The sequence below is a fragment of the Saccostrea echinata genome, unplaced genomic scaffold (genome assembly GCF_033153115.1).
Source record: "Saccostrea echinata isolate AGI-Se365-2 ecotype Australia unplaced genomic scaffold, CSIRO_AGI_Sech_v1 ptg000022l, whole genome shotgun sequence".
Taxonomy (NCBI): Eukaryota; Metazoa; Mollusca; class Bivalvia; order Ostreida; family Ostreidae; genus Saccostrea; species Saccostrea echinata.
In genome coordinates, this window is record NW_026889771.1 from 5,440,001 (window position 1) to 5,463,611 (window position 23,611).

Sequence of the window (23,611 nt, forward strand, 5' to 3'; positions counted from 1 at the left end):
TATGTCATTCAAAAGTAATCACCAAAGTTAAAATTTTTGAAAATTAGGTAAAACATCAAGGTCAAGGGGTAAAAAATCATAGCATGCTTGGAAACATATTGTTACAGGTAATGTACATGTCAAATATAAAAGTCCTATCTCTTCTCAATCAAAAGTTATAAGGAAATATAACATTTTTGAAAAGTAGGTTAAACTTCAAGGTCAATGTCACAGAGTCAAAAGTCATGATATATTTAGAAAGGTCTTGTCACAGGTAATATACATGTATAATATGAACGCCCTATCTTTTCTCTTTCAAAATGATCATTTGAAATAATGTTAAATTTTTTGAAAAGTAGGTCAAACTTCAAGGTCAAGGTCATGGGTTCAAAAATCATGGTATGTTTAGAAAGTTCTTGTAGGTAATGTACATGTGAAATATGAAATCCCTATCTCTTATTATTCAGAAGTTATGACCAAGGTTAAATTTATTGTGACAGACGGACAGACTGACAAACGGACAGACTGACAGACAAATGAGATTTAATGTCCCCTAGGTCCCTTTTGTGAAAACGGACGACAATAATGCCCTTGCTATTCATGAGAAGAAGATTTATGATGGAAAAAATCCCCTGCATTTTTCTATGTAAATCATTGGATCCCCATATGTGACCCCATCCTACCCCAGTGGGTCATAATTTTAACAAATTTGAAGCTACACTGTCTATGTAAAGAAAGTTTCAACTTTTTGGGCCCAGTCAGTGGTTCTTGATAAGACTTTTTTAAAATGATACCACCAAATTTTCACTAATTCTTGATTATCCCCCCCTTGAAAGAGGGTGTGACCCTTCACTTGAACAAACTTGAATCCCCTTTACCCAAAGATGCTTTGTGGCTGGGTTGGTTGAAATTGGCCCAGCGGTTCTAGTGAAGAAGACAAAAATGTGAAAAGTTTACAGGCGGACAGATGAATGACAAACAAAATGTGATCAGAAAACCAGAAAAACTCAAGTGAACTAAAAACTGATGATCACAAGTACTTGGAAAGAGTTACAGTATTTGAAAAGCAGTTTTTTTTTCATGCATTAATTGTTTTCAGAAGCTGAAAAGGTATGACTTGTATCCATGTTGAAAAAACTTCACATTTCAGAAAACAGTATGATTAAAAATAGTTAATCAAGGTGCTTTGAGTAGCAAAATAAGCTAAACTGGTATAGCTAATTCAACCACAGAGCTTAGTGAATTTTAAAATGCACAACCTTTTCAACTCTTAATCATTCTTAAAATATTTATATCATCATTTCTGATTCAAGGGAGAACTAGAGATATGATCAGAAGTATATCCATTGACTAATAAACATGTACATGTATATTGTGTTTTTTAAGTCATTAATGTTTGTTTGTTGTTAAATGTCCCTCTTGGGAATTTTTCACTCATACGGAGACACCACCACTTAAAAATAATGAAGACGTACAAGTCGGATTTAAGGTTAACATTCATTTTAGGAATTTTCAACAATTAATTAAGACGTAAAGAGATAACTCCTTCCCCTTGCCCCTTCCCCTTCCCAGACCCCAGTTTGTTCATGTATGCAAACTAGTCTAATACTTTGGTTTGACATAAAAAAAATGTGAATACATACAAATAGTTTAATGGTCCATCTCTTTGAATGATTTTCATTCCTAATTCTAGGTTGACCCAAATTCATGAATGAAATGTCAAGTAATCTTATCATTGATGCACTTCTATTTAATTTGATGTAGTCATATTATGAACAAGAGAGTGGGGATGACCTCAAGGGTTCATAACCTTAAACCATTAGATGTACATAACATAATAACACAAGAAACAAAATTATGTCTAGTCAAATGGAAAAATTTTCTACTATTTAGGAGTCGCATGATCATTTGTCATTTCAGGGACAGGGAGCGGCTAGGGAGATTGGAACCCCCCCCCCCTCCCCCTGGAATTTGCAGAGTTATTTAGGACTATATACTGATTTACAGAAGCAAATAAAAAATGACTTTGGATGCCCTCCCCCTTTAAAAACATGGACCCCACCATCATTGTTTTTATTTTGTTTGTTTGTTTGTTTTTTTTTTTATTTTGCTCCTCAGGAAATTCTGGGCTGGAATTTTTTTGGACCGAGGTGTGGACCCCCCTCCCCCCCCGGAAAAAAATTCCCGGATCTATGCCTGTAACTGAATGTAATGTCGACAACGGGAGATAACTCTTCAGAATGTGAAATTCGTCTATTGTGGCATCGATGATCCACTCTCTACGATCGGCTCATACATTCAGTGTCTGAGAGAGAAACGAACGACAACTCTGCATAGGAGATTGCCGATGATCTTTGATCCTTTTTAAACTTTAACCTAACCATTTGCATTTTGGTTTATTTTACCCCAATCTATACTTAAACTTGTACTTACCGACTGTCATAGGTCCTGTCAACTTCATGAAATATAATCCAATTAAAACACAAAATGAATTAATTTCCACTGATATACATGTAACACTGCACCATGTCACATGGCATGTGCAATCTAAAAATGATAATGGTAAAACTAGTACTAGTACTGGTAGGGTGACGCAAGCCCAATGTGATGTAGAAATTTTCAAAAAGGTGTTCACATACATGTACAGTACAAGAACAAATTTTAAATTATCATAACAAACGATGTTTTAACATAACTTTGCCATCTAGGCCTATTTCCAAAAACAGGCAAATTGTGTGTGTGTGTATCTGGGGGGGGGGGGGGGGACACATATAAATTGATTGGGTATGGCTTTTCAAGGAGGTTTTTGCCTAATCAAATACTAAAAAAAGTTTGCACATTTTGATAAATTCATCAAAAACGCTTTGTACTAAAATAATATTATTTGTTGTTGAGAAGATAAATTTAATTTAAAAAGTTCCAATTATGGGCCAAAAATTTATATCCCCCCCCCCCCTCTTTTTATTAAAACCTAATTTACAACATTAATTAAATTCTGATATTTCAGACTGGTAATGAATTAAGTATATGAAATGCGTATAAGAGGTTCATGGGTCACATGGTCACCTGAGCATTTTATGCTCGATTTGACGAATACATGTATTGTGTAAATTATAGAATTATTTGGACTTTTTCCTTGGTAAGCCCAATATGAAGGAGTGTGCATCTAGAGGCAAACACCTTAGTGCGGGTATTACTGTCTCATGACAGCATCTAGTTTCCACTGATATACATGTAACACTGCACCATGTCACATGGCATGTGCAATCTAAAAATGATAATGGTAAAACTAGTACTAGTACTGGTAGGGTGACGCAAGCCCAATGTGATGTAGAAATTTTCAAAAAGGTGTTCACATACATGTACAGTACAAGAACAAATTTTAAATTATCATAACAAACGATGTTTTAACATAACTTTGCCATCTAGGCCTATTTCCAAAAACAGGCAAATTGTGTGTGTGTGTATTTGGGGGGGGGGGGACACATATAAATTGATTGGGTATGGCTTTTCAAGGAGGTTTTTGCCTAATCAAATACTAAAAGAAGTTTGCACATTTTGATAAATTCATCAAAAACGCTTTGTACTAAAATAATATTATTTGTTGTTGAGAAGATAAATTTAATTTAAAAAGTTCCAATTATGGGCCAAAAATTTATATCCCCCCCTTTTTATTAAAACCTAATTTACAACATTAATTAAATTCTGATATTTCAGACTGGTAATGAATTAAGTATATGAAATGCGTATAAGAGGTTCATGGGTCACATGGTCACCTGAGCATTTTATGCTCGATTTGACGAATACATGTACTGTGTAAATTATAGAATTATTTGGACTTTCTCCTTGGTAAGCCCAATATGAAGGAGTGTGCATTTAGAGGCAAACACCTTAGTGCGGGTATTACTGTCTCATGACAGCATCTAGTATTTTATGCACTGGCCTTAAATCATGATCATTTGGAAGATGATTTATTTTGTCCTGTGGATGTGTAAAATGGTTTTAAAATTTGCATTTCCATGTGGATAGCAAATAGGGGCAGGAAAAAAATGGCCCCTCCCTAACCCATCGGGTCATGATTTGTACAAACTTGAATCTACACTTCTTGGGAATGTTTCCATATTAATCATGCTTTTGTTGTTCTTAAAAAGAAGAATTTTGAAGATTTTTTTTTCCTTTTAAATCTCTATAAAACTTTGATCCCTTATTGTGGCCTGACCCTATCCTCGGAGGTCATGATTTGAAAACTAGAAATATGTCCATAGGACATAAATGCCCCGCCGAATGTATATTACTAATGCAACATGAAAATTTGTATGAGTGTATGAAGTTTGATGAGAATATCTTGAACAGTTTCTTTAAAATTGAAACTAAAATCTAAAAAAAATGGATATAGATGATAAATTCTCACAAAATTATGTATAAGTGCATGCTTACATAAATATATCTTAGATTGTTTCTTTAAAACTAAGCAAAATACAACTTAAAGAGAAGGGAGGTCAAGGTCACAGGAAAGTGCAAGGTGAAAAGTTTTTGATGCAGTTGAATAGCTCTCACTAATACATATCAGCATATTAGGTTTCAAATTGATAAAAATATCTTGAATGATTTATTTAAAACTGAGCTTATCTACGTTTTAAAATGTAGATAAACACTAATTTAAAAAAGTGAGGTCAAGGTCAAAGGAAAAGTCAAGGTCAAAAAAGTTGATGCAATTGATATCTCTCAGCAGTATATATCAGCATATGAAGTTTGATAAATATATCTTGAATTGTTTATTCAAAACTGATCTAGACACTAATTTAAGAAAAGTAAGGTCAAGGTCAAAGGAAAAGTCAAGGTCAAAAATTTTGATGCAGTTCAAAAGCTTACATCAGTATGTATCAGCATATGACGTTTTATTGAAGTCGGACATGACAAACACTATATGCCTCGGCCATATTCATGGCAGGGCATAAAAAACTTGAATCTACACTATATGAGGATGTTTCCATTTAAGAAATGAATTTAATTTTTGAAGATTCATGAGGACATGAACTACGACGCGTCACGCCGGCATATTTCATGAAGCGTGTTAGCGCTTCATGTTAAATATGCTGGCGTGAAGCGTTGTAGTTCATGTACCTCATGAATTTTCAAAAATTAAATTCATTTCTTATATTTACATTATTTTTCTGATGAGTTTCCACAAGTTACGCCATTCAACTGTCATTTTTGAAGCAAAACAGTTTGCACTATAGTTTTGACGTCAAGTACAGTATTATGACGTAACAATGGAGATATTCATGCTCATTTCATGGTAGTTCATGAGAAAATGAACAATCATCTAATTTGCAAAGAATCTTAAGGAAAAATACCTGGAAATGTAAATATATCAAAATGACTAACAAGCAAATTCAAAGAATTGTGGTCCCCTGCTTTCCGTGTCCTAGTGGATGGGATGCCATTATTTATGACATATTGTTTCAAATATGCAGGCCTTATCATATGTCATTCAAAAGTAATCACCAAAGTTAAAATTTTTGAAAATTAGGTAAAAAACATCAAGGTCAAGGGGTAAAAAAATCATAGCATGCTTGGAAACATCTTGTTACAGGTAATGTACATGTCAAATATAAAAGTCCTATCTCTTCTCAATCAAAAGTTATAAGGAAATATAACATTTTTGAAAAGTAGGTTAAACTTCAAGTTCAATGTCACAGAGTCAAAAGTCATGATATATTTAGAAAGGTCTTGTCACAGGTAATATACATGTATAATATGAACGCCCTATCTTTTCTCTTTCAAAAATGATCATTTAAAATAATGTTAAATTTTTTGGAAAGTAGGTCAAACTTCAAGGTGAAGGTCATGGGTTCAAAAATCATGGTATGTTTAGAAAGTTCTTGTAGGTAATGTACATGTGAAATATGAAAGCCCTATCTCTTATTATTCAGAAGTTATGACCAAGGTTAAATTTATTGTGACAGACGGACAGCTAGACAAACGGACAGACTGACAGACAAATGAGATTTAATGTCCCCTAGGTCCCTTTTGTGAAAATGGACGACAATAATGTCCTTGTTGTTCATGAGAAGAAGATTTATGATGGAAAAAATCCCCTGCATTTTTCTATGTAAATCATTGGATCCCCATATGTGGCCCCACCCTACCCCAGTGGGTCATAATTTTAACAAATTTGAAGCTACACTGTCTATGTAAAGAAAGTTTCAACTTTTTGGGCCCAGTCAGTGGTTCTTGTTAAGCCTTTTTTAAAAATGATACCACCAAATTTTCACTAATTCTTGATTATCCCCCCTTGAAAAAGGGTGTGACCCTTCACATGAAAAAACTTGAATCCCCTTTACCCAAGATGCTTTGTGGCAGGGTTGGTTGAAATTGGCCCAGCGGTTCTAGTGAAGAAGACAAAAATGTGAAAAGTTTACAGGCGGACAGATGGGTGACAAAATGTGATCAGAAAACCAGAAAAACTCAAGTGAGCTAAAAACTGATGATCACAAGTACTTCGAAAGAGTTACAGTATTTGAAAAGCAGTTTTTTTTTCATGCATTGTTTTCAGAAGCTGAAAAGGTATGACTTGTATCCATGTTGAAAAAACTTCACATTTCAGAAAACAGTATGATTAAAAATAGTTAATCAAGGTGCTTTGAGTAGCAAAATAAGCTAAACTGGTATAGCTAATTCAACCACAGAGCTTAGTGAATTTTAAAATGCACAACCTTTTCAACTCTTAATCATTCTTAAAATATTTATATCATCATTTCTGATTCAAAGGAGAACTAGGGATATGATAGAAGTATATCCATTGACTAATAAACATGTACATGTATATTGTGTTTTTTAAGTCATTAATGTTTGTTTGTTGTTAAATGTCCCTCTTGGGAATTTTTCACTCATACGGAGACACCACCACTTAAAAGTAATGAAGACGTACAAGTCGGATTTGAGGTTAACATTCATTTTAGGAATTTTCAACAATTAAGACGTAAAGAGATGACTCCTTCCCCTTGCCCCTTCCCCTTCCCAGACCCCTGTTTGTTCATGTATGCAAACTAGTCTAATACTTTCGTTTGACATAAAAAAAAATGTGAATATATACAAATAGTTTAATGGTCCATCTCTTTGAATGATTTTCATTCCTAATTCTAGGAGGGTACAAGGGTTGACCCAAATTCATGAATGAAATGTCAAGTAATCTTATCATTGATGCACTTTTATTTAATTTGATGTAGTCATATTATGAACATTTCCAGTTCATTAAGAGAGTGGGGATGACCTCCAGGGGTTCATAACCTTAAACCATTAGATGTACATAACATAATAACACAAGAAACAAAATTATGTATAGTCAAATGGAAAAGTTTTCTACTATTTAGGAGTCACGTGATCATTTGTCATTTCAGGGACAGGGAGCAGCTAGGGAGATTGGAACCCCCCCCCCTGGAATTTGCAGAGTTATTTAAATAGGACTATATACTGATTTACAGAAGCAAATAAAAAATGACTTTGGATGCCCTCCCCCTTTAAAAACATGGACCCGGCCCACCATCATTGTTTTTATTTTGTTTGTTTTTTTTTTTTGCTCCTCAGGAAATTTTGGGCTGGAAATTTTTTTGGACCGAGGTGTTGACCCCCCCCCCCCCTCCCCCCGGAAAAAAATTCCCGGATCTGTGCCTGTAATTGAATGTAATGTCGACAACGGGAGATAACTCTTCAGAATGTGAGATTCGTCTATTGTGGCATCCGATGATCCACTCTCTACCATCGGCTCATACATTCAGTGTCTGAGAGAGAAACGAACGACAACTCTGCATAGGAGATTGCTGATGATCTTTGATCCTTTTTAAACTTTAACCTAACCATTTGCATTTTGGTTTATTTTACCCCAATCTATACTTAAACTTGTACTTACTGACTGTCATAGGTCCTGTCAACTTCTTGAAATATAATCCAATTAAAACACAAATATGAATTAATTTCCACTGATATACATGTAACACTGCACCATGTCACATGGCATGTGCAATCTAAAAATGATAATGGTAAAACTAGTACTAGTACTGGTAGGGTGACGCAAGCCCAATGTGATGTAGAAATTTTCAAAAAGGTGTTCACATACATGTACAGTACAAGAACAAATTTTAAATTATCATAACAAACGATGTTTTAACATAACTTTGCCATCTAGGCCTATTTCCAAAAACAGGCAAATTGTGTGTGTGTTGGGAGGGGGGGGGGGCAAAATTGATTGGGTATGGCTTTTAAAGGAGGTTTTTGCCTAATCAAATACTAAAATAAGTTTGCACATTTTGATAAATTCATCAAAAACGCTTTGTACTAAAATAATATTATTTGTTGTTGAGAAAATAAATTTAAAAAGTTCCAATTATGGGCCAAAAATTTATATCCCCCCCCCCCTTTATCAAAACTTAATTTACATTATTAATTAAATTCTGTTATTTCAGACTGGTAATGAATTAAGTATATGAAATGCGTATAAGAGGTTCATGGGTCACATGGTCACCTGAGCATTTTATGCTCGATTTGACGAATGCATGTTCTGTGTAAATTATAGAATTATTTGGACTTTTTCCTTGGTAAGCCCACTATGAAGGAGTGTGCATTTAGAGGCAAACACCTTAGTGCGGGTATTACTGTCTCATGACAGCATCTAGTTTTGATTGCCAACTTTCCATCTTTGGATAAGAACAAAAACTGATTAAGAGTGGAGAAAAGGGAAGTGTGATTAATACAGCAGAGGGAAAAAAAATCTTTCAACATATTATAGTGATATTACTTACATTTATCCTGAGCAACAGAAAGTGCGTTTCAGCCATTTTCGGAATCTTTTCATTTTCTGAAATGTAGAAAGAAGATGATAGAATAAAGTTCATAAAATATTGGCCTGTCCAACTTCACCCAAATACAGATGTCAAGAGATGCTATAAGTATATGAATTTACTGGTGACATCATAATTGGATTACTGAGTAGCTACTTCAAAAGAATCATACATGGCTACTTTTAAGTCTATTTCTTTAGACATCCTAGAAAGGTTCTGTACCTTTAACTTTGTGACAACAATGATAAAACAAAAATTTTATATTTGTAGGGTTTAAGCATAATGCTATTTTAGTGACAACGAAAACATGAACTGCTAAATAAAAGATGACAGCATTTTGTATTCTAAAATCAGTTAATCACAAACTAATTAATTATGTAAAGTGTATTTGAATTCTTATATTAAATAAAACCTAAACTATAAAACAAATTTTTTCTACTATACATTTAAAGAAATTAATTAATGAAACATACACCCAATTTCTTTGGTTTTTCTTGAACTTCCTCTATCTCTTCTTCCTGAAAATTAAGAAATGTAAATAGAATAACACATACAAGCACAGGTTTTCCTCAAAATATGGCTGTGGGTGCTGATACTGTAAAGTATTTAAGCAAGGAAGAATATATGTAATTACGTATTACAACATTTCTGTCAGTGACCTTGAAGAATTCAAAATGATCTTTATATAGTCAAGTCACTATCAGCACACCTTCAGGAGATAAGGCATTATTTTTTGCTTCTTTGAGCTTCCCATGTTTCTCCATTACAAGACAGCGTCATGACAGGAATGGCGAATTAAACAGTTTCCCACCTTTTACAAATGATCCTTGGTCAAGGTCATAACACATCCTCATAGCATTATTAATGCAATCTTTGTGCTACTTTCCAAAGTTATTTTCAGGATGCATTGCATGGATAGGCAGATAAGACAGAGGGACAAATTAATTTCTATATCTCACCCCCTAACTTCACTTGCAGGGGAGGGTAATAATTTCCACTGTTAACTGTGATTATGATACCTCTACCGATTTTTTCCCTAAATAACATTGTCATTAGATCATTAGATGTGACTAATTCCCTAGAAATCGTTATGAATGGACTAATCCCCGTGCGTTAGTCAAATGAGCTAATCCCTGCTTTGAAAGCTAATTCCCGGTTATCAGAAATCCTCTTCATTTTACTTTTACATGGTATGATATGTGAATGGACTTATCCCTGTGTGTTAGTTCAGTGAGCTAATCCCTGCTTTGAAATCACGCAATCTGAATCCTCTAAATTTTACATTTGTATCGGTACATGTATAATAGAACAGTTAAAAGTACATGATTGTGGGAGATAGCAAGATTCCAGTTCCCCTCGACCAGAAATATTTCCCTCGGCTTCGCCTCAGGAAATAGTCCTGGCCTTGGGGAACTGGAAATTCTTGCTAACTCCCTCAATCATATACTTTAACTGTATACTAATCTAATCTAGCCACTCAGAATCAACAAGTTTCTGCTAACCATCCTCCACCAGGTAAAAATGAAGAATGTAGGTTAAAAAAATAAATTATACACCATCGGTTTTGTATTACATAAATGCTCAAGGATCTTTATTCCAACCTTGACCTTTTCCAAATGGTAGAGTCTGAACATGCCATCCTTCACTTATATTGTAAATTTAAGTCTGTTTTTAGGATGGACATGATATAATGACTCCAGTTAAAGTATATTCACATTGAATGGACAGGGTGATTACTACATAGGACACCTGCATCTTAATCCAAAGCTCTAATACATATACTACTTTAATATAAATAACAGTTAGCATGTTTGATATTTGTTACCTGTATTTTGGTGGCTGGTTGTTTCTTTTCTTTATCATGACTGTTGTGTATCCACTGTAATGCTGCTGTTTCAATCACATGGACAGACCTCTTGAGCTTCAGAAACCGAATGCGGCACAGTCTCCCTTTTACCCAGTTCTGCAAAAATTAATTAAATAAAAATTATCAAAACTTGTTCTTTGCATGTCATGAACCAATAGTCAGATACCATGAGCACATATGTACATATAATTTCATGCAAGACAATACTGTAGATTCCTAAATATACGCGAGGAATAAATTATCGCATAATTACACGAGGAGCACCGCTCGTGAAATAAAATTACTCGCTTTTATTTTTATGGTGCTTTAATGTATGTAAAATCTCTAGATAAATCACCCATTCGCGAATTATTTTTCTCGCGATTTGACGTCATTGGGCCATTTCGCTATATTAAGTACTCGCGTAAAATAAGGAATCTACAGTACACTTTTTTCCCACAATTTTTGGCCCTCGAACCCCCAACATTAATCAATGATATTTCAGTCAGAAAATTTGATCATACAATTCATATCAGAAATTAATTGAAAACCTTACCTGTATTATGAGGGCGCTATGAAGTTGTTTCTTGGCTTCACAAAGTGATGCATGTTTTCTGTAGCTTCTCTGCATAACTGTTGCTTTCAGGTGAATCTCTACGTTCCTGGTGAATTGTAACAAATATGTTTGTCTTGCTTTCTCCTGCTGCCACAAAAGAAATTCATTTCAGATAAAAGGAATTATGACGAACAAAACCAACATGCTTATTGCAGAACTACAACTTGTTCCAACCAATATACCAGCCAGTTTAAATTTTCAAAGTTGGTGCAAGACTAACCATGACAAACTTCCTTAAAACTTGCTGTATTATAGTCGCAGCTTCATGAAGTTTCTTAAGCCTCCTTCTTTCTAGAAAACCTCTAGAACCAGACTGGAGCAAAACTATGGCCTGCTTCATTCTTTGGTATATGCATCTTGTCTTGTAACCTTTATAAAATACCTGTATAGTAAGAACTGCTCCTTTAACGTAGAACCTACGTCGTATGACGTCATACTGAGAAAATTAGTTTAGACTGTTTTTTTTGGTGCTAGATCCATTATGACGTCATAATTAATTTAATGTTACTTTTTCCCGTACTTTCTTCAAGAATGTCTCATGTAATGAAGTTACACAACTGTGATAATGTGAATGGCATGCAACTATTTTGAAGGAAAGCAAAAATCCTAAGAAATCTAAATAGTACAATATCTTGATGAAAAGTGTCTGAGGCAAAGATCTGTTAAAAATTGTGTGTAAATTTTGTAATGTCTATCATGAAATGACGTGCATTCCCTTTCATAATTATTTGTTAATTATTCATAATGGTTGGTGTATAATAATAATGTTTCCCGAAAATATTATTTTTTTAAATAAAAAAAAAAATACATTTTTGATAAATATTCACATTGTAAATCTGAACGTAACCCCAAAACAGTAATTTAATAATTAAATCCTGTGTAAGTGCAAAAAGGTCAACAAAAGAAGTATGGATAAATAGAGTGTTCTCATTCGTTTGCGGGGAAAGGTATATATTTTAATTACTTTTTGTAATTATTTGGGTATGTTCTTCATCATATTAAAGATTGAAAACATTCTGACAAAGACTTTTGAAAAATATTTACAAATTTAGGTGGTAAATTGACTCAAAAAATATTGAGCACATTTGCCTATATTCGTTGAAATGTGGACTTAATCTTTTATGTCAATTGAATAAAAAAGAATTTATTCTTGAATAATATTGCTTAATATGGTTCAGTTAATAAAGTCTATAAATGACGATGTTTGAAGAAGTATGTTAGTGATTTATTATATTCTCTTTATGACCAGTACCCTTAAAATGGCTGAAAATATGTAGTCTCTGTGTAAAATTATCCTTCCAAGTTGCACAGACTGCACTACATTTAATAACGAAGAAACATACCATATATTTTTAACTGATTGATAAGCGAGAGCTAATTTATCATTTTGAAAAGTTTGAAAATCTTGTGACAAAGACTTTTCCGACATAGGTACTACCTTAAGGACCAAGAAGTTCTTTCGATCTGACTGTGCTAACCTACAAGCTCTGTAGGTTTTCTGACAGATAAGGACTGATTTTCTTCTGTGTACAATATGTATTGTTTTCGTCCTTTGTACCAAGACTGAATTCTTCTGGCACTCTCTTGTCTCAGCAACATCATTTTCCTAGTCTGGTTTCCTCTGTAGAATGATTGCATTGTCACAGCTGCTTGACGAAGGGCCAAATACTGATGATGAACCAATCTTCCATGTAATTTGGCTTGGTAGCGCTGTTGACATAATTCTGTGTATTTCTTCAAAGATTGAAACCTCTGTATAGCAATAAGCTTTCTGGCCACAGCCTGAATATGGATAATTGCTAGTTTTCTTTGTTTTACTTGTCTTCTAGCTTTCCAATTAACCTCTAGCGGCACTTTGAAGAACTACAAATGATCGTTGTTTGTAGTCTCGCTTCTGAAGATAACTTCTGTAGTGTGCTTGAATGATATTGGATGCACCCTTGATAGTCATATATTCCTCTTTCACTCTTGCAACACAGACTTTTTGACGATATCGTCTTTGAACTTTAATGACGGTTTGTTTCAGTCTTGCATAATTTCTCTGACAGAGAACCTTTCTGGTGCATGACTGTAGCTTGACAATTGCAGCCCTCTCTCTTTTGTATTCATGACGCATAGACGGTAACCCCTCAAGCATGCTTGAATAGTAATAACAGCTTCTTTAAGAGTAAGGTACTTCTTTTGAGTCTTTTTCATGACAAGGTACGCTCTGAATCGTCTTTTTATAATGCACACTGACTGATTGATTTTCATGTATTGCTAAAGTAAAGTAAAGTAAATTTTATTTATAGTCGGCATGTATATACAGTATAACAGAATAAAATGAGCTGTGATAGCTCGATCTTTAACCGACTTTAACAAATTTACACATAGATAAAAGTTACTAACAATATACATAGTTATATCATGTTGTAAATTTTGAATTTACTAGGGGGAGGTAAATGCAAAATTTACAACATGATAACTAGTTACCATGTTGTAAATTTTGCATTTACCTCCCCCTAGTAAATTCAAAATTTACAACATGATAGTTAGTAAAAGCATAATTTAAATGAACCATAGGAAATAAGCACATACACTAGCAATTACAAAAAAAAGACCAAAATAAAAAAAAAAGCAGCATAATTTGTAATGCACATTTATGACTAGGGCCTATCACAGGTAAGTAGAAGCACAATACAGAACAAACATTTACTATCGCTGATCATGCTGATGAAGAACAAATAAAAACTAAAACAAAGGAGCACAAATAATACTTGGCATATATGACTATCAGAAGTAAGGACAATCAAAAAGCACATTTACTATCTTCTAGTAGAGAAAAACTGAAAAAAAAGGAAAGCAACATGACTAGCACGCATACTTTTGGAGTTGACAACCACGTATGAAAGATTGAAGTTTAATTAAGAAATAAACATTTACAACGTTATTCAGTAAACATGGCGTTATGAATAGCAATGGCTCTGCTGGCATATTCCATGATGTGCGTTAGCGCATATCATGTAAAATATGCCAGCAGAGCCATTAGTATTCATAACGCCATGTTCACTGAATAATCGTTGTTTATTACTTATATTTGCATTCTGTGATGTCAAGAATATCAGAAGAAATCCTGGCCTGCATAAGGACACGGGTGCTTGTCAATATTATGAAAAAAACGAAAAAAAAAATTTTTCATTAATTTTAACTTAAGAATGTTTTTCTTAATATGTCTTTTAAGTTCTTAAAATTCTTTATAAGAGTTTAAAATCGTTCTTGAAAAAGATACACTAGGACCTATTACAGAGATTTCGCTTTAAACGCTAGCGTGAGGAGTTATCGTTCTTTGCAACAATATGCGTAAAAATGAGCAAATAAATTAATGATATAGAGCTCTGTTCAATTTGTAGAAAGTTTTATTTTACAATTAAACACGTTGACTAAAATTACTTTTTTTTTAAATGGAAAAATACCTCAATCAATAATCTTAATCATTTTAAATTTCTTTTTTCCCGGAGAATTCCATTAAAAACTAAATTTTATTCCTTTTGCATAAGGTTCATATAAATATGATTCGAAATGAATTGTACAATCGGAGTAGCTTGTACTGTGTCCTCTTCTTCTGTGCCTGTGTACACGATTGCAGGAATTTGTACTGTGCCCTATTCTTCTGTGTCTGTGTACACGATTGCAGGTATATCTTGTGTCTTCTGAACAGTATAAGTTGCTTCATCTTTTTAAACCGAGGTAAACACGTTAATATATTTTGTTAGACAAAATATGCAGTCAAAACGATGATACCTTCAAATACACACTTCATGGGTTTTTCCAACTTCTAAAAATAGCAGCATTTTCGAAGAAAGAACGAAGTATACCTTTCTTCAAAACTTTACATTCGCATAGCGATTTCTTGTGATTTTCTCAATATCAGCAAACCGTTTGAGGGGAAAAAATGTACGTAATAGGTAGCATTGCGTGCATTGTAGAATCTGCAATTTATAAGTGACGTTCAATGTCCATACGTAAAATATCTGAGATGTTCAAAATATATCAGTAAAAAATAGAATGTAACGTTAAATATGTTTACAACATTGAAGAAAAAAAATTAATATTTAATATGGGAATAAATGATTTATTCTGGGTTGGGTTAGGGTGATTTTTGTTATTTTATTTACATTAATTTATTTATTTATTTTTACATAAGTTTACTGTTTAGAAAGGGCGGGGGGTTGAATATTTTTTATTGATATTTTTTATATACCTGTGGGAACAAATTAAGTTGTTTTTTTTTACCTTTTGATTAGTGTTTCTGTCAGTAAATATTTTAGTCTACATTGTATAGTAATGTTTTGATCTGTCAAGAACTTCATGCACATGGAAGCTGCAAAAATGTAGGTCATTTTGCAAATCTTTGTCTGGGTCAAGGTCACTGTGACGAGGTCAATCTTCTGAACAAATGAATCTGACTAAAGTGAACTGTATTCAATAAGACAATAACCTGTTGTTTATATATGCTCATCATTTTATTTATTATCACATATCCCATGACATTTACAAAAAAAAAAAAAAAAAATGGGATACATCGCTATGAAACAAAATCTATACTACTATATTAAAATAATAGACTCGAATTTCTGGCCTTTAATACCGATAAATCGGAAGAGTACTGTCTATTGTTTTATATATTTTAAACATCATTGGTACTTGAAGATTACCAATTTGTTTTTATTTTTTCTCAATTAAGCTTCGCTAATTAATAATCAACGAAATTCCTCAAAAAATTCCGGAAATCATCTGGATTTTTTGGATTTTACAATCTTGCGCGTGCGCATTACATTCACGCTAAATCACGGTGTTCAAATCAGAGAAGACAAAAGTGTTAAGTAGATATATATTTGTTATTTTATAATTTCTCTAATAAGAAATCATAAATATATATGAACAGAATATATAGCAAATTTCCAATGAAAATTTACACGTATTTGTATTATCGTTTCTGAGTTCATCCATGCAAATGTGATATTGTGGCCACGTGGATAATCATTCGACACATTTATTATATGTTATTTACGTCTTTGGCCATCTCAGCGGAGGCAAAAACCTCATGATCGTAGGAGCAATATTAATGTAACTATCCCATTTTATTTTATCCTTCCTTTCTTTTATGCTTTTTTGAGGGGAAGGGGGGGGTGTTACAACTCCAGCTAGAATCACATTTTAGTGAAGTAGGCATTCTTTTTCCGCCAAAAATTACAATAACATTATTTTCATTTCTTAACTTTGGAATAAATCGAAATAATCAAATAACGTCAATATAACCGATATTTTCAATTTGAAATGTGTCTAAATGATTGCAACTTGAATTTGTTCGTCATGTTTACTATTACCTTCACTGCTGAGATTCATAACGCGGTAAATATGAAACATAAACTAAGGGCAAAGAAATATTTGATTCCATGCAAAAAAGTTCACATTTTATTTCTTACGAGAGTGTAGTGAAATTAATAGCATTATTGTAGGCTTATAGCTTTCTTATGTAAATACATGACCTCTGACCCTGACGTTATATAGAAGGGACAGCCTGTTCTTCTGAGTATGTAAAGATTGTCGGTGTAACTACGCTTAATAGATAGTCTGAAGTCAGCCCTTGCGGCCCGGACAGTTCATTCTATCTATCCTGCTAAAATATCGATCATTTGCATAGGCGTCGGAAGCAAATTGAAAGTGGAGGGGCTAAACCAACGAAAAAAGGTAAGCCCCAATTTTCAATACCTATACTATGTCTATCTTTGCAAAAAAAAAAGGGGGGGCTAAGCCCCCCTAGCCCCCCCCCCCCCCCCCCCCGTTCTGACGCCTATGATTTGTAAAATATAATCCATGCATAGTAAATCTCAAAACTATGAGGTGGGACAAAATTAAGATCATAAAGAATATTTATTCATTGATGAAATTAATTATATTTAATCGTAGCAAACAAACTAACGTTTAATTAAATCGCCAAAAGAAAAAATACACCAGCGTTAAAACCAGTTGTCTTCTTCAGCAGCCATGACAGTTCTCATGTGATGTAATGACTTTTGATTGAAAACGTTTAATACTGCAGAAGATTAACTTTTGTTATCACTAAACAGATATATAAATGTTTATGAGGTATGTATTTTATTTTTTCTGCATTATTTACGTATGTAGTAAGAAAAATTCCCATATTCAGTTCAAGATCCGCTCCCAAATTCTCATTGGCTGTCCCAAAATAAAATCAGTCAAGGTCAGTAAACTTTAAAGTTTAGTAAACTCAGACTTTACTAAATATTTTGAAAAAAAAATATGCTTTGAAAAAATTACATCAAAAACATTTATTTTAAAATGTTTCTGATTAAACTGTATGATTTCAATTAAAAAATGGAAATGATATTGTATGATCCAAAAAGAGTTGTAACCCCCCCCCCCAACCCCACCTCCACCCCCATGAAAAGGCTTCATTATTGCAGCAAGAAGTACTTTCAAGTTCATACTTTCCTACTTGGGATACCCTTGGTAAATGTCCGATATGCACATGGATGCATTCATAACAATGTCAACCCGTGCACGCACGGGTCAAAGTCTAGTATAGATAAATATTGTGGATGGAATCAATTTTTGTTGTTGTTATATTATCACAAACACACCTTACACAAAATTGATATTGTTCTTTTATTGATTTTTCCTACCATATTTTTCTTTGACAGAATATTACAAACGGTTTTATGAAAAAAATCGCCAAAATTGTCACTCAAAGTAAACAAGTTCTCTCCATTACAAGTATTCATATATCATACCTGATGAATTTGAACTAAAAAGAATGCATATATGCAATCTGTACTGCTTAGTGTTGCAGCTGAATACATGAAACATTCAACTGTTTGCGACTAACTAGAGTAGAGGTAAAAATTACATCTGTACCTTTTGTCTATTTAAAAAGGTGCACCCGTGGTTAGAGGGTACAGGCATGAAAATAAGTATAGAAAAATTATGTTTGGACAGAATTGCATGAAACTTTGGGAAATATTGCCTGAAGTGTTGTGTCCATTATAACTAAACTGAATTTAGTCATATTCAAGGTCTTGACCATTACACCCCTAATACCTTAAAAAGGAAAAAAAAATCAGCTACTAATAAAAATTAAATTTGCTTTCTCTTAAAATATCTGTTCTAAAATACTAGTAAATTTTAAAGAGTTCCATGTGCCACAACACCCACCTGAGTCATCTTTTTTTCTTTCTTTATTTCTTTTTTTTTTTTGGCCTAAAAATTGAAAGACACATGTAGCTGCACAATTTTTTTTTATTTTGGTCATCAAATAAAGTCAAAGATTTCAGAAATTTGAATTAAATACAGTATACTACTTAAGGTCAACTTTATTCTTTTTTTTTTCTTTTCTTTTTCTGAATTATATCCTTATGACCCTTCTTTAGAGCAGATCTGAGCCCCTTTTTTTTCCCAAAAATGCACTGTAGCAAGTTTGATAGAAATTGGCCGGTTCTAGCTAGAATGTGAAAAGTTTATATTCAACACATGATAGAAACTGATGTACGCCAGGCACTTTTGAATCAAAAGCTCAAGTTAATCTTTGAATCAGGTTATATTTAAAAAAAAGAACTGTATATATTTAAAAATATACCCTTATGTCTTTAAATAAAGGGAAAGTTAAATTATAACTTTAAAACATAATCAAACACATGTTTAGGAATTAATATGGTAAAATGGTAAATATTACTCTTAGTGTTTGGAGTGTTACACTGTAAACTTTCCGAAAGCATCAATATTACTATAGTGTTCATGGATTTTGAAAAAAGTCGGGTTTACAAAGTTAATCTTATTTCTTTTTTATTGTCAATGCTTTGTTCCTTCTGTGAAAAACATTTTAAAAACATATGTTTAGGATGTAATTCGGTAAAATCTATATCAATTATTCATAGTCTTTAAGGTGAAAAAATGTATAACTTACTTCTTTTTTCTTGTCAATACCTTCTTCCTTCTGTGAAGTACATTTAAAAAAAAAATGTAATGGAATTGAAATTAATAATGCAAATAACTTCAGATTAAGTTTTACAGAATAAAACTTTGAAGATTTACAAAGATTTTAATCTTTAGTACTGTTGGTAACTTTTCATTTTCAAAAAATAAAGAGTAATCAAATTAAAATCTACATACTTACCATCATTTCATTAAAGACAAAATATCTGATGTCAGGATTTTTTCCCATATCTTCTTTAAATCGTATCTTCAGTCTTTGAAGGAAAATCTAGCCAACAAGATATGAAGATATTATGCTGATTTATTTAAATAACATAGTGTTCATATTCATCACATCATCTGGCTGATTGGAGTTTAATTTAGCAGTGATAATACTCACAGAAAAAAAATAAAAATAAATTAGGCTTTGACTACATTTTTTGGAAAGCCTAGAGGGGTCAACTGAAATAGGAATATGAAAAACAATAAAAGCCGTAATAACGACTTTTCATCTCGTAATTACGACTTTTTATCTCGTTATTTTGACTTTCTTATGTCGTAATAATGACTTTTTATCTCGTAATAACGACTTTTATCTCGTCAGTCGTAATAACGACTTTTTATCTCGTCAGTCGTAATAACGACTTTTTATCTCGTTACTACGACTTTTTTTTCGTAATTACGACTTTCGTAAGTTGTACTAACGACTTTTTGTCTCGTTTATATAACGACTTTTTATCTCGTTACTACAGTACCAACCAGACCCAACCTGACACCAAAGCAGTCCCAGAAAGCAGTCCCCGGGACTGCTTTGGGACTGCTCTGGGACCGTTATGGGACTGCTGTGGGACTGCTCTAGAAAGCAGACCCAGCAGTCCCTGGGACTGCTTTCTGGGACTGCTTTGTTCACTCATGCGTGAAAAATGTTCTGAGTGACATGATAGCTCCGCCCCTTGTGTATTCTGAATTTGCAGCTCCTTGTTGTTTTAATTTGTTTACTTTCTGCAGAGAGGTGTTTAAGATAAAAGCAAATATAAAAAAAACAAGTATTGATTTCTTACAAAAATTAAATAAATAGAGATAGTTATACATGTAATGACTAAATGTCTTCAGAGGGCTGTAAATTTACACAATTGTAGTCTAGAATTAATTTTTAAGAAGATAAAAGTAGTTAAAAAGGGAAGTCAGAGGATGATTTTTATCCTTAAATTAAACTTCAATACAGGTGTTTGAAAAAAAATTATCTAGGCCTATTTAATAAATTAATGCTGTCAAATTACATATGTACTCAAAGTTTGCATTAGCACTATTTTAAAAAAAAAAAAAAAAAAAAAAAAAAAAAAACTTGTCATTTCATTAAGATACATGCATTTAGAGGAACGTACTGTACTGGATTTTTTTCTTAATTGAAAAAGCTAATACCATGCTTAAAAAAGAGCACTCCAAGCTATTTTTTACCACCCTCAAATCAAACCTAATAATTTATTTAATGACCATGAAATAAAATTATTCTACCATTCTTCTGTCACATAAACAATGTGAACAATTATTCCAGGATTTATTTATGAATCAGTTTTTAATTTATAAACAAGTCATTGAAAGAGTGCATTTATTTAAAAAAAAAAAAACATTTGAAAATATCGGGAATTGTGACTTGTTTCTTATTTCTTTTGTTTGTGTTTACCTGGCCGGTTAATACAATGGGATTCGCAGCACAGTTAAAAGGCTGCAGTAAGGAGGCGGGGCCTAATTTTTACGGGAAATGCTTACTATGACATCACACAAATGTATATGTTCTTCAAATTACCATAAAATGAAATGATTTACTATTTTAAACTTGGATAGCTTTAAACTACATCAATACTTACTATTGCATGTATTTTTGTCGTTGTTTTAATCCCACAGAGCAATATATAAGCAATTCACTGATCGCAATGCACTTGTCAATGTGACGTCATATCGCAAATTTGACGCAGTTTGTATGCAGTGAAAGGCGGATCATATGGAACGCCATAGCTGCCTGAAGGTCATTTTCATTTTATATGAGGTGGCATAACCTTTATGTGAAGTGGTGAAGTCATTATATATAGTGGTAAAATCATTATATTCAATGAAAACTTTATTATATGCAGTGGTTTTATCTTTATATACAGTGATAAAATCATTATATTCATTGATAACTTTATTACCGGGTATATGCAGTGGTTTTATCATTATATTCAGTGGCAATGTCATTATATGTAGTGGTTAAATAATGTAATGAAGTGATAGTACCGTTACATTATGCTGTAAAATCATTATATGCAGTGGTTTTTCCATTATATACATAACTGATATCTTTCTGTGATGTGATAAATTCAATATATACAGTACAAACATAATTTGTGTGATAAAGCAATCATTACATTGTATGAAACCCGCTGCATGTGGAGTGCCAAGTTAATTTCATTCAGTGCGACACCTTTACATGAAGTGAAAAATCTATTATGTGCAGTACTAAGATCATTATATTATATAGTAAAATTATTATATATATTCCTAAAATCATACTTTGCAGTGGTAACATCTTAATATGAGGTGGTTAATTAATTATATGATGTTGTTAATTTGTTATATGATGTGGTCAATTCTTTTTATGCATTAGTCATTTCATGTTATGCAGTGGTAACTTCTTTATCATCATCTAAACTGGTCCTTTTATTTAAAAAAAAAATGCGCGGAGTTCCAGTTTAAAGAGTGTTTGAAAATAGGAAACCCGGGCCGTGGCGAATTAAAAGCCGGGACTATTCGAGATTTTTTCAAATTTCTGATTTAAAATTTTCAGACTCTTTTTTTAACCTAATGTGTTTTCCCTGTAAAAATTGTATTTAAATACTTGGTATTTTAGATTTTCTTTACGATTTTTGGTTTCAAGTAAAATTGGTTGGCAGTTTCAATTTTTTGATTTAATATTTTATCTATTGTGCTATAAGTACTTAGTATTTTAGATTTTTTTTTTTTTTTTTTTTGGCGATTGTTGATTTCCATGTTTGTAAAATGGGTAGACTGGGTTGGCGAAATTTTATGTGTGTGTGTGTGTGTGTTTTTTTTTTGTTTTTTTTTTTGACATATTTGATAAAAATCTAATAAACTTAAAAATTATTCCGATGTTAAACACTGTATTTTAACTAAAAAAAACTATTTCTTTTTATAGTAATTTCTTCATTTGAAAATGCTATTTTTATGCAAAATACACATTTTCATTAAAAAAAGGATTATTAAACCAGATCCGATCATCCGGGAAGAACCTGGTGCAAAACACCATAAATCATTTCTAATTTCATAATATGCAAATGTTCACTGGTACATGTATCTATATGCTAGTAGATGGAAGGAAACTGGATTACGCTAAATATGTAATTTGTTTAATACTTTTTTCCGGGGGGGGGGGGGGGGTTAAATTACTAATATCAACTATTTATAAGACTGTTTCTAAGACTTCAGAAAACCTTAAATCACATTGAAATGCTTAAAATAAAAATTGCTGCATGAAAACATTTCATTTTCAAGTTTCATCTTTGCCGTCACCAACGTGGCACGGTGATTAGAGTGTCTGCTCTAAGAGACGCGGAATAAGGAGTCAATCCTTACGTCACGGGTTCGAATCCGACAGTAGGACGTTGAGACCGGTCCTTCGTAAGAGACCGCATAAAGCCATAAACCGAGGTCCCGTGCCACAGTAGGTATTGGCACGAAAAAAAACCCTTACTGCTCAATGGCCGTAAGTGCCGAGTATAGGACAAAATTTGCAGCTCTCCACTGGCAAATTGTGGCGTCTCCATATGAGTGAAAAATTTTCGAGAGAGACGTTAAAAAGCAAACAAACAACCAAATTAAAATCATTTTAGCCTTTTTGAATAAAATGATAAAATTAAGAGTTATCCTTCAAGGCTGAGGATCGGATATCCTTAAACCAAGCTACTTACGCGTGATTAAAGTTTGACACAAGGCTTTGCATTAATAGTCCTATAATTACATGTATATGTGATAATTCTTTAATTAATTTATATTTTATCAAATGGCATGTAGATAATGAATAAGTATTTCTGATTTTTTATGTTTGACTTCCGGGAGATCAAATCCGATTTTAATGAACCATTGGCGTCGGAAGGAAATTGATAGTAGGGTGGCTAATTGAAATAGAAAAAAAAATCAAAACTGAAAAAAAAACTTGACAAGCAAAAAAAAAAAGGAAAATTGTTCTTTCTCCAAACCCGAAAATCCTATTTCGGGGGTGTGGGTGGGGGTTGGGGGGTTGGTCGAACATCTTTCAGTACCAAATTCTTTTAAACACTACCTATTACCCTTCTTTCACTACAA

At 32.8% G+C, this 23,611-nt stretch overlaps 2 protein-coding genes across 2 annotated transcripts in view; both read right to left on the reverse strand.

Moving 5' to 3' along the window:
* The window catches only part of LOC133190280 (translation initiation factor eIF-2B subunit beta-like), a 234,850-nt gene that overhangs the window by 80,587 nt on the left and 130,652 nt on the right, over positions 1–23,611 (reverse strand). The window lies entirely within an intron of this gene.
* On the reverse strand, positions 8,777–11,327 carry LOC133190816 (uncharacterized). The gene is made up of 4 exons (XM_061326501.1): positions 11,222–11,327; positions 10,645–10,782; positions 9,293–9,337; positions 8,777–8,836 (listed from the first exon to the last, which is right to left on the reverse strand). The coding sequence occupies exons 1-4, from the start codon at positions 11,294–11,296 to the stop codon at positions 8,783–8,785; spliced, it is 312 nt and encodes a 103-aa protein (XP_061182485.1). The 5' UTR covers positions 11,297–11,327; the 3' UTR covers positions 8,777–8,782.